A 13,336-nucleotide genomic window follows, 5' to 3' on the forward strand; every position below is an offset into this window, starting at 1 on the left:
ACGTTCGCCCGACGTAGCGCACACCGCAGCTACATTTAAATAAATAAATAATAGAATTGTTGGGGGGGGGGAAGAACGTCTTTACAAATTGAAGACAAAATGGGTTTACAAGAAAAAACAACACGGGTATTTGATGCAAAGTAACATTGTTGTATGACAGAAGAAATTTGCTTGGCAAATCTTTCACTAACATTACCTAGCCAAGGTAGGCGTAGGTAGATAGGGTATTTGTCGACAGATGCCCGTTTAATTTTATTGAAATTAGAAATAAAATTTTTAATTGTAGATTCCACGATTTGCAATGGAAAACCATTATTGCAAAGAGTCTTGGTAATAAATGTGACTTCATCATTTAATTTGGTCTCTGAACATATCATACAAGCCCTATGGATAAGGGTGTTGATAAGATTATATTTTTGTTTAGTGGGGCAAAAAGAGTCCCAACGTGTGTAAAGACCAGTGAATGTAGGTTTACGGTGGATGGAAGTCAAGAAAACGGAAGGTGCTTTACACACCAGTACATCTAGAAAAGGAAGGGAAGAATTACTTTCCTTTTCTATAGTAAATTTTAGAACTGGGTGAATATTATTAAGGGATTCAGAAAAGGTATCTGCTTCCGTTTCATTGTTGAACAGACAAAAAGTGCTGTCAACACACCAAAAATAAATATCTGGTTTTTGAAAGCCAGATAAAAGATTCTTTTCGTGGAAACCTACAAAAATATTTGCCAGAGCTGGTCCCAGGGGAGAACCCATCGAAACACCATCTATCTGCCTGTACATAACGTTATTAAAACTGAATTCGACCGACATGGTGGCGAATTCCATAAGTTCCACAAAAATATTCTCAGGAATAGGTGGAATTGGGAGCTGACTGCGATAAAGGCACATATGTCAATAGTCTCTGAGAGTAGAACGCAGGTAAACAGGCTTTCAATATCAAACGAACACATAAATTTGTCAGTCTGAGTATAATTCTGCATAAATTTAGCAAAAGAAAAAGAATCTTTAATGCAGAAAGAACTATACTCTTCCAAAACTGGTTCTAAAATATTAGTAAGCCATTTGGCTACTTTATGTTGGGCGGAACCTATCATGGATAATATAGGTCTTAAAGGTACCCCACTCTTATGGGTTTTAGGTAAACCATAGAGACGGGGACGTAATGAAGCAGTCGGTCTGATTAAATCAGAAATAGAGGAAGAAAGAGCTCCACTCTTCACCCATTTGACTAGACATCTTTGGAATCTAGATTCAATAGATACAGTAGAGTCATGTGTCTTTACCGGACCTAGCTGTATAAATTTAGAGGTGTCATTGAGGATTGTCATCATTTTATTGATATAATCCTGGTGGTCAAGTATAACAACACCAGAGCCTTTGTCCGGTTTAGTGATAGTAAGAGATTTATTCTGGCGTAGTGTTTTGATAACACGAAAATGTTCATTACGCTATTTGGATTCACTAAACGAGACTGGTGTACCTGCATATGAATGAGCAATATCATTCAATTTCGCCTTAAGTTCACTCACCTTACTGTCGGAAACAGGGGAAAGTTTTGCTAATTGAGAAAAAAAGACTTCGAATTCAGAATAAATCTCTTCAGTTTGGGGTTAGAAGGGGGAATGCATGTGTCCAACTCATGTGAAAGTATATTCAATTCGAGTGTGGACAACTGCGAGGAAGAGATATTAAGGACGTTTCTAGAAATATCCGGACTAGTCGATGAACCAAATTTTTTAAAAATATTAAATGTTGCAATTTATTCTGGTGTTTTGACTTCAACCTGGAAAGACTGCGTTCGTGTATTCTTGCAACATAACGAATAAATCGTATTTTATCAAACAAGGATAAACTGCCTACATAATTTCTCCATAATTCAGAGTACTTCCTTCTCAAGTACGCCAGATCGCAAGAAAGTTAAGACAAAAAATTGGAGATAAATGCATCTTCAATCTTTTGTACAGGATATAAATTGGCTCTTTTTATTTTAAACAAAATAAAAGAGGGATAGACTTTATTGCTCTGGCACATATATAAAAAGGATTGGTTAGTCTGCATAGTTCTTATTTTACTCCTAATTTTCAACAATGAATTTAATCCATTGATTAATTCAAGTGGGTACCTAGTCTTAAGATATTTAAATATTTTTTGCAGGGTACAAAATTTTATTATGGCTTTCCATTGCAAATCGTGGAATCTACAATTAGAAATAACATTTCTAATTTCAATAAAATTAAACAGGCATCTGTCGACAAATGCCCTATCTACCTACACCTACCTTGGCTAGGTAATATTAGTGAAAGATTTGCCAAGCAAATTTCTTCTGTCGTACAACAATGTTACTTTGCATCAAATACCCGTGTTGTTTTTTTTTGTAAACCCATTTTGTCTTCAATTTGTAAAGACGTTCTCCCCCCCCCTAACAATTCTATTATTTATTTATTTAAATGTAGCTGCGGTGTGCGCTACGTCGGGCGAACGTCTCAAAGATTAGATAATAGGGTAAAACAACATGTTCAAACCAAAATTCGAAATGGAAACTACCTACCTTCGGACGTTTTGAGCAATACCCATGGCTTATCTATAGGAGAGCACCTTATAAATAATCGTATTTGCGCTTTGAATTTTAGTGCGGACTTTTTTTCCATCCTTAGCAAGTCGCACTGTCTTTACCATCTCAAAATTCTAGAAACTATATATATTAAGACTCTGAGACCTTCTCTTTGCAAACAAAAAGAGAACCTCTTAGGGCTTAATCTAGTTTCTATTTAATAATTAATCCACCCTTTTTTTATACATATATTTTTCCCCACCCCAACTTTTTCATCTCCGATTCATTGTCCCCCCCCCTTTTCTTTTTAAAATGTAATTAAGCTCGATTTTAGCTCTGTTGAGCGAGCTTCGAAACCGGTCAGCTGACACATTCATTTTTATTTTTTAATTTCATAATCTAAAATAAAGAATGTTTTCGAACAAGTTTAAATTTGGCCTTTACATAGCCATAATAAAATTTTGTACCCCGCAAAAAATATTTATTTATATATATACACATATATATATATATATATATATATATATATATATATATATATATATATGATTAAATGGGTAAAATATTATTGTGGGATTCGCATTCCAGTCGTGCTTCATCGTCATGAAATAGAAATATGTTTTATTTTATTTCCGATTATTTGAACTACTGCTCTCATTTTGGATTTTATTCTCACAACATTTCTGTCGATGTAACCTCCGGCCTTCTTTCCTGATTGCTGGAAAACCGCTTCTGTGGTACCAATTTTCAAGAATTCTGGCAAAAGAAATGACCCAGTAAATTATCGCCTCATTTAGCCTTCTCCCACTTTTTGCCAAAATCTTGGGGTCCTTAATTAATCAAGCTCTAGTCTAGTGTCAATTCGTGGCCATTTTTTTCTTGTTCTCACGTAACGCTTTATACTACTTGTGTGGGGGGGTGGGGACAAACAAACGTTTTAATGTAAGTAAAAACACTGAAGAGTTATCTAGCTAGGTAGAAGAGTAACTTGCCTTTGATAACATTTCAAAATTTTTGTGTAAATAAAAACACACAAAAAAATTAATGTTTTATGTTTGTGTTATTGTATTACTGTTGATATTTTCGATTCTCCCGGTTCCGAAATTGCATTGTCTCCCCTTGTTCTGCGTTCTTCAAATTGAAACAACAAAAAAAGTTTGTTCCATGGCAGTAATGTAAAAGTGCCGAAATTAGGTATCGTTTGCGGCCGTATCGGCTGAATGCGTTCTATCGAATGTTTCATAAAATTTTGTTTATATCTTTCAACTTTCCAGTCATGACGCCCCCCCCCACCGACCATTCATTCAATAACACCAGATTTGAATCAAGTGACCAGACGACAAAGCGCAGATGCCGAGCAGTGAACTTTAACGGGAAATGTCAAGAGAAGAGCAATAGCATCGTTCATGATCCGCTCGGAAATGACTGACATCTTCCATCTTCCTTTTTAGCGAATCTCGTAGCTCATGCGGGCAAACGAATGGATCCTGTCTAGCGTGGCGTCTCCCCGTGACACGGACACTTTTACGTCAATTTTTCATCTCGGTTGGAAATCCACGCCTTTGTCGACACACACCAAAACCAGACTGGGATGACGCGTCAATCTTTTCTGATGAGACGCCATTATTCCCCAACCACTCTAGGAGCCTGGCGTCATTTGTGAGGGGGGGGGCGAGGGGAGTAATAATTTGATGATGTCACAGTCTATTGAAAAGGCACATAGTGAATCAAAATATCAAGCCATACCCACCCCATTTATCTAAGAAATCTCTCACTATATATATATATATATATATATATATATATATAAATTATTTACTATATATATATATATATATATATATATATAAAATTATTTACTATATATATATATATATATATATATAAAATTATTTACTATATATATATATATATATATATATATATATATATATATATATAATGCGCGTTTCTTCATATTTATTTACTGTGTGATTTTTGATTTTGATTTTATATGTGCATATGTATTGTGTGTATGTGTGTATGTACGTACTTATGTATTTAAGATTGATGTGACACTTTCTCATTGACTATACCTCTTCCTTTCTCCTCTTCCCTCGTGCATGCGCATCATTTTCAATACACCGATAAAGACTGGAGGATCGGTTGAAAATTTTGTACTTGTAAGAAAAGTTAATAAAATTTTTTTTTTCATAATAATATTTTGTATTCCTGCACATCACAAATAGAAAACGAATACAGGAAAGTTATAAATTGTTATAATTTTCGTATTCTTTTTTTTTTTTTACATTGTCATTATATATATATATATATATATATATATATATATATATATATATATATATATATAGTAAGGTATCTATATATATAAAAGCGAAAATGTATGTATGTTTGTTCGCTTTTTCTGTATGTCAACAAAAGGCTTTTTTCAGAGAAGCGGTCGCTCGCTTCACAACTTTAAAAAACTTTTTATATCACATATAAATCGTAATATCTCACAGTTAACAACGAAGCTCGCCTGTCTATTTAATTTGCTCGATTTCGGGAAGATAAATATTCAATATTTGTCGCTCGCCGCATGTGGCTTAGTCTTTTTCCTATAACATCTTGGGGGGGGGAAGCGTTCAGCAGTAAATGAATACTATCCCGCAGTCAAACTTGACCTCATTAACTCATTAAAACGGGCACCTGCTAAATCCAAGTAATTAAATAAATTCAAACGTGTTTCTGTTAACATCTCGCGGTGGGGCAATGGTTATCGTCACAGGTTTCTTTGTTTTTATTTCACACTTTAATTTACAACTTTGCCTTAACGGTTCGGATTCGATCCTGATACTTAATTTTTTTGAACCCCCACTCCACACCTCCAAACACCCGGGCAACGCCGGATACCCCTCGCTAGTAAAATATATATGACAATTTACTTACTACCTAGCTCTACCTACGTATTGAGCACTGTTGAAGTAAATACTTAAAGTTTACGCATAAATTTATACTTTTGTATATTAATTTATGTGATTAAATTAAGTATATATATATATATATATATATATATATATATATATATATTGGAAGTTGAAAGTATTGAAAAGATTGTTGAATTCCAGTAAAGGTCATTGATAGTGCTCAATCAAAGAGAGCAAATTCTTGATTTTTTAAATTTTCTTTATACAAATAAAGTCATGTCTTGCTACGATGTGCAGACCGTTTCGATCATTATTGATATCATTAGGCAAGAAAAATTTTTGAAAATGAAAAAAAGTTGAAGAACTTTTTTTAATTTTAGAGGAGAAAATATTTTACCAGGTCTAACGTAAGATAAGACCTTTAAAGGATGCCACTCGTTAGATATGGTAAAATATTTCCTCTTCTAAAATTGTAAAAAGTTTTTCAACATTTTTTTTTTAATTTTCAACATTTTTTTTCTTGCCTGGTGAGATCAATAATGATCAAAACGGTCTGCATTTCGTAGCAAGATATGACCACGCACACACACTAGTAGGGTAACCCGATGTTGCCCGGGATATGATGATTAATACTCCCATATTCTTTTTTGTCATAAAAAAAAAAATCGATTGATTTTGGGGGCCCATCGCAGTGCACCGGGAGGAAGCTTCCATGCCTCTCGCAGTGACTTAGTTCCCAATACATTGTAGTTTACATTGCACTGTAGAGAAACCTTCTGTTGATTTTATAAAACTATTTTTTATATAATGGCTTGAATTAAGGTTAAAAATGAAAAAGTCAAGTATCACGGTTCAATCGTACTCTTAACAGAAAAATTTATTTTGAACGCGTCCGTTTCATCAGATTATTTCGATTATGGATTATCGATACTTATCGAAGACATTCCGATTTTTATCAAAGTTAACACCTAATAAAGCCTGATATCACGAATGTATTTGAGAAGTTTTATCACCACACAAGTAGAACGGCTCATCATATAAAAATCAACAGTAGGTTCTTTGGTATGACAAGGGCGCGTTTGAAATGAATGTTTCTGTTTGGAGCACAATTAGACCATGATACTTGACTGTTTCATTTTAAACTTTAATTCAAGTCATTATAATGATTTCCTTAACATTTTATAAAAAGAAATAATTTTACAAAATAAACGGTAGGTTCTCTACAGTGCAATGTGGACTAAGTCACTGTGTGGAGGCATGTGAAGCTTCCTGAATGAAAACAAAGGGAAGAATACTTGGATTACCACCCACACACCCAAGAGAGAGAGAGAGAGAGAGAGAGAGAGAGAGAGAGAGAGAGAGAGAGAGAGAGAGAGAGAGAGAGAACAACAAAAATATAAGTCCAAATTAAATTAACATGATTTGAAAAGATTTGGGAAGCAACAAAGACAACGAATAAACAAAAACATACACTCACACACGGAAAAAAGAATGAAAATACAGAAAAATGTATTTAAAAAGAAAAAAAAAAAAAGGAAAAAGAGAGACATTTGTAGAAAGAAGAAAAAGTAAACACGAAATTAACGAGTACATTCAATTGATAAAATACTGTGACATTCATGTTATATAGACACCTCCAAAATTCACCACAGAATTACTCCCCTATATGTAACACGATGCAACTTTATTATAAGTAAATACTATCAATATAAGTTTTGTGCCATTTAAAAGAAGAAGGACAAAATAAACTAGTAATAATTAAAAAAAAATTTTTTTTTCATCGTACGAAAATAATAAAATTGCGAGACGAAAATTCGTGTTTGCATAATTGACGCTTTAAAACAACGTTCCCGCGTAGTAAGAATTCCGAACATGAAAACATACCCATGTTTTTTTTTTTTTTTTTTTTTTTTTTTTTACAAGGGTGTCACCACTTATCAAGGCCCAGAGGCCACTCGAGGATAAGGGTTAAAAGGTATACATTAGTCATTGTGATTTTAGCATAGTAAACAGTGGGAATTTTGAAACTTGGATTACTTAGGGGGACGATTCAATTAGAACTTGTTCACATTGGACTTTTTCTTTTTTTTTTTCATAGATATCAACTCATTATCAAGGCCAAGAGGCCACTCAAGGATAAGGGTTAAAGAGTGTACAGTAGAAATTGGACAATATAATAATCATTAGTAATGAAAATTTGTTAAATTTGATAACTTATATGGAACGGCTCATCAAGAACTTATTTACGTTAGACTTGAACACAACCATATTGTAGTCAGCCGGAAAGCAGGAAAACGGAAGACAATTCCACAGGCGTGCAGTTCTAATAAAAAAGCTTTGTTCATGGAATCTACGTTTAGGTTTAGGCACAGATCAAGAGTGGGGGAAATTATTGATAGTGTTTACAGCTAGACGAGTGTTTCTTGTGAAAGTTTGGCGAGGGGGGACCAAAGATTGAAGCTCAGTTGAACACTTTCCATGAAAATAACGATACATCAGAGACAAACTCGCAACATCTCTTCTGTGAGATAGAGCTGCAAGGAGGAGAAAAGGACATCTCCTACGAGGCTACGAAGTCTATTTTGAACTCTATCAAGGCAGGACAAGTCCTTTCTAGCAGCTCCTGCCCAGATGTGGCAACAGTATTCCATCCTTGGACGTACCTGGCTCTTATATAGGTAGAGAATAGCATCCACAGTGAGATATCTACTGGATCGATAGAAAGATCCCACCATTTTTCCAGCGGCCTTGGCAACAGATTTGATATACGTGTTCCATTTAAGATCAGGAGTAATGGTCAAGCCCAGAAGCTTGTCAAAACTTGAGGCCTCCTGAAGATGAGAGCCATTCATTTCAATTGATGACAAATGTGGATTAGAATGTTGATGATGTAAAGAGAGAAGCTTGGTTTTAGATGCATTAAAAGTAACCAGCCACTCCTTTCCCCATTGTACTACGTGCTCAAGATCAGAGGAGAGAGAATTGGAGAGAACTTGGTCGTTTACTGTCTTAGATGTGGTACCATAAATGGTAGTGTCGTCAGCATAAATGTCTACAAATGATGTAAGGATATGATTTGGAAGATCATTAATGTAGATCAGGAAAAGAGTTGGGCCCAGGATGGATCCCTGAGGGACACCGGCATTAATACTGTGAGCTTCTGATTTTTGCCCCTCAACTACTACTCTTATGAACCTATCAGAAAGAAATGATTTAATAATTGAGAAGACTTTTCCAGCTATACCATAGCTAGCGATCTTATGAAGTAAACCTTTATGCCATACCCTATCAAAGGCTTTAGATATGTCAAGAGCAATTGCCCTAGAAAGATTGCCACCGTCGAGAGATTTGCTAATCCTATGCGATATAACTGTAAGGACATCTGCTGTAGATCTAGCAGAACGGAAACCATATTGAGTGTCACTAAGAAGGTTATTTTTGTTGAGATGTTTGATTACTTCTGTATTTAACACAGATTCTAGCAACTTACTCATGACGCACAGGAGACTTATTGGCCTGTACTGAGAGGGGGATGAGCGATCACCTGAATTCTTAAATACAGGGCATACTGATGAGATTTTCCAGGGAGATGGGAAACTATTCTCCTTAAGACAACGTTTAAACAGTTTTGTAAGTATGGGCGCTAATTCAGGTTGAAGTTTTTTGAGTACTATAATTGGAATACCATCAGGGCCAGTTGCTTTACTCGAATCAAGGTTTTTGATTAGCTTCGCAACATCACGTACAGATATACGTATATCACATAGCGTGTTTTCTGATACAGGAGGAAATATTGGGGGTTGGCGGTCTTGGTCGCAAAGGGTAGAATTAGCTGCAAAGTTCTTGACAAAGAGTTTGGCTTTGTCTGATGCTGACGAGATTACCTCAGGTCCATTGATAATAGTTGGGATGGAGCACACGCTTCTGTTCAGGATTCTGTTTGCTATTTGCCAAAACTGGTGGGAACCAAGCCGCTGCTCAGCTACTTTGGACTTAACAGATTGAGCATACAACACTCTTGCGTTCCTTATTACTTTCTTACAATGGTTGCTGGCAGTCCTGAAAACGGCTTTAGTTTCCATACATCTATTACGTTTGAAGCAGTGGAAAAAGTGATTTCTGTGCGCAATGGCAGCAGCACATTCTGGAGAGAACCATGGCTGGCTGTTAGGTTTTTTCTGAAACTTTTTAGAGGGTATGAAATGGTCAATACCTACAATTAACCATTCAGTTAGGTCTAATACTATAGAGGACACATCCTTTTTAAACATGGAATGCAGAGGTAGATCAGATATAAATGTACGGAAGCTATCCCAGTCAGCCTTAGTGTATCGATATACTGTACGATGAAGAGGTACGTCTGGGGACTTATTACATTTCATTTTTATCTTAATTGATACAACAGAGTGGTCGGAAGATCCAAGAGGCGACAGAACAGAAACTGAACATAGTTCAGGGCAAGTTGTGAGAAAAAGGTCTAGTAGGCTCGCATACTGGCCGTCATTATCGGGCACACAGGTAGGTTCCTGAACAATCTGAGTGAGGTCATAGGCAATGGAGAAATCATGACAGAACCTCCCCTCATCATCGGTCTTGTTTGAGTGGGTCAACCATTCGACGTTGTGAACATTGAAGTCTCCACATACGTGAATGTTAGCTGAAGGATAAGCAGATAGGACTTGGTCAATTTTCTCAGATATGCTTTGAAAGATAGTAACTCCACTGTTGTGGGGGCGATAGAGAGTAAATATAAATGCAGTAGTGTGAGCTAAAGCAACCCGGAAGCACATATAGGGTAAGTTAGGATCTTCCCTGGAGATGTCCCTCCCACATGGAAAGCTATCTTTAATATAGGCACATATTCCATGCCCATGGCGATCTTGGGGGTCAGATTTAGAAGTTAAGTTAGAGTATCCTGAAATTGCAAACTCATCTAGGGAAATAGCCTGTCCAATGCCAGTTTCACTTAAAAATAAAAGGTCTGGTTTAGTCTCCTGTAATTGGGTTTCAACCTCTGGAAGGTTAGAACGAAGACCCCTGATGTTGGAGAAGGAGACATGGTAGTAGGGGTCTACGTTGGAAGTTGGGGAACTGGGTTTAATCGTGTATTTTTTCTTGAAACTTGTCATGATGAAATTTTGGAATTTGTGGACTAGGTCGACAGATTTACTTAGAGCAGGACAGAGAAGGGAAATTAAGAGAGAAAAAGAAACGAAGAATTTTTTTTTTTTTATTTGTAGCTAATGATAAGGTAAAGCCGTAACAATTACCCACTAGTATGGCATCGTATTGTGTTAATATAGTGTTAATATGTGTTAATATAGTGTTAATTCATTTTATTGTGTTAATATAGTGTTAATATTATTAATATTGCAATTAAAAAACTGATATGAATTTAATAATGTTTTTTCTAATCAATATATACTACAATCAGTTGTATTGCCAAGAAAAAGAAACTTCCTAAAAATTAATTAATTTTTAAAGGATTAAAACGATTGAAATTCGATGATTTCAAAATGTTCCGTTACAGCATAGATTTTTGATTAACGGCGTTTAAATTTTTTTTTAATATGAAGTTATAATATAAACATAACTCTTGCCAGCTGTATTATCGCCAGATTAGACACGATTGAAAAATATTATTTCACAAAAAATAAATATTTTGTTGAACACTACGATATTTAGTTTGTCTCTTTTTACCAAATAAAAGTATGGAAGCCGGTAATTAACCAAATGAACAGTCGTATATATTTAGTAAACCGTATTTCATATTTAATATACAAATGTTTGTAATATTATTAATCATTAAGCTGTGTAAACCTTAAAACTTAACAAAATTATAGCGCACAAGTCATTTTTTTAAAAACTTTTTAAATCATCACTATATATTGAATCCAATATGATACAATAATAAATACGAAATCTGCATTAATAAAAATATGATATTTAAGTGAATTTTACGACGGGCAATGCCGGGCGCCCTGCTAGTATATATATATATATATATAATGTTTGTGTGTGTGTGTGTGATTTATTTTATTCAATTCAGTTAAACAAAATTATCATATGTCACTACAATAAAATTACTGTATCAAGTATCAATCAAAAAAGATTTCATCAGGCTTCTGGTTTTCATGAAGGCCAGTATTTTAATCCAAATAATATTAATATCAACAATCTTGTTAAATTCAATGGTTTTTATTTTTGGATATCTTTACCTAGAATATACATGTATGGATAAAAGTAACCTTGTCTGTCAGTGTGCAAAACGTTCTCTACAAAACTACTCTGTCAATTTTTGGTCTATAGACTTCAAACTCGATACATAGGTAATTCGTAGGTTTGGATATTTGTGTTACCTTGATTTGGATGCTTCCATTTTGGTAAAGTTGGACTGTAAAATGCAGGAACTGGAAACTTGGAAAAAAATGGAAATGGATACGGATCTTCACAATCCTGGAATGTAAAAATAAATAAACGAAGGGATTAAATTTTAAGGTGAAATTCTTTGAAATAAAAAAAATCAGATAAACAAAAAAATACAAACAAAAATATGAAAATTAAAAAAAATTCAAATACACCAAGCAGAATGCATGCCTCCATAAATGTTCAAATAAAAATTATCAAATAAAAGATTAAATAAAATAAAAATTACCAAATAAAAATAAAATAAAAGTTATCAAATAAAAATAAAATTAAATTAAAATTATAAAATAAAAAATGAAATCAAATAAAAATGAAATAAAATTGAAATTATGAAATTAAAAATGAAATAAAACAAAATTATCAAATAAAAAATAAAAATTATCAAATAAAAATGAAATAAAATAAAATTATTATATAAAAAAAATTTAAACCTGACGAATTCTCACGAAAATGAAACGCAGAATATTCTGTGTAGCTTAATTGCCATATATATTTTTATAACTTACTATAAGACACTCGTCTATATAATATATACTCCCCCAGTATACAACACCAGTCGTTTCTGATAAAAGGTGGGATGAACAGACAGACAAACAGAAATATAATATAGATATAGTTTTATTTATTTCAAATATTGAGTTTCGTTTTTGCTTTTAGGAAGTGTTTTCTAGTCAAATAAATCTACTAGTGTTGTTTGGTTGTAAAATACGCTTAATTCTGATACTGTAATTGATACAGATTTCATATTTATTATTATGGAGCTAATTCTCTGTTGATTATTATATTGTACCTAATATATAGTTTTAATTTCTGAAGTTAAAAAAACAACAACTTGAGTGCCATTAGCTAGAATTGAAAACAAAACACTTAGTTCTATATCGGTATTTGCTACCATCATAAATTAACGCATTTAAACGTATAAATGTATATTTGCGCATGCATAGAATAGACACATTACACCAAACTATGCCTGTCATGTTCCAATTTTTCAATTTTGACATCATTCTAGTTATTTTCCAGTTAAACATCAAATCAAATTTTTTCCATAAGTCTAAATATCTTATGTCAAGTTTCAAGTCTGTAGACCAAAAATTGACAGAGTAATTTGGTAGAGACTTTTCCTAAGGCAGACAGACAGTGTCACTTTAATACATAACAAATGAAGCATGCATGGTCCACTGTGAGGGCACACTAAATGAGGCAAAAAAAAATTATAACCCTTATCCCACAGTGGCTCTGGGCCTTGATAAGTGATGACTACCTTGTAAAAAAAAAAAAAAAGATTACTAAATTCAGCGTTACCCCACCCCCTCTGTAGCCCCAAAAGGTCCCAGGGGACATCAAATCCTGGTGAAAATGAACAATCGGTGAAGTTTTAGGCCTTAACATATGTAAATTTGAGTTCTGCACCATATAAAAAAAAATGACTAAGTCCATCATTTGCCCCCCCC

At 34.0% G+C, this 13,336-nt stretch overlaps 1 protein-coding gene across 4 annotated transcripts in view; it reads right to left on the reverse strand.

The window, feature by feature from the left end:
• LOC145243622 (protein broad-minded-like) overlaps positions 1 to 13,336 on the reverse strand; it is a 403,332-nt gene that overhangs the window by 47,295 nt on the left and 342,701 nt on the right. For all 4 annotated transcript variants that reach the window (XM_080106643.1, XM_080106646.1, XM_080106644.1 and 1 more), the window contains one exon: positions 11,819 to 11,915. In XM_080106643.1, coding sequence (XP_079962769.1) covers positions 11,819 to 11,915 — 97 coding nt within the window. The remainder of the gene's footprint in view (positions 1 to 11,818; positions 11,916 to 13,336) is intronic.

Source organism: Euprymna scolopes, chromosome 22, assembly GCF_053919585.1.
Source record: "Euprymna scolopes isolate OS-2025 chromosome 22, ASM5391958v1, whole genome shotgun sequence".
NCBI classification, from domain to species: Eukaryota; Metazoa; Mollusca; class Cephalopoda; order Sepiida; family Sepiolidae; genus Euprymna; species Euprymna scolopes.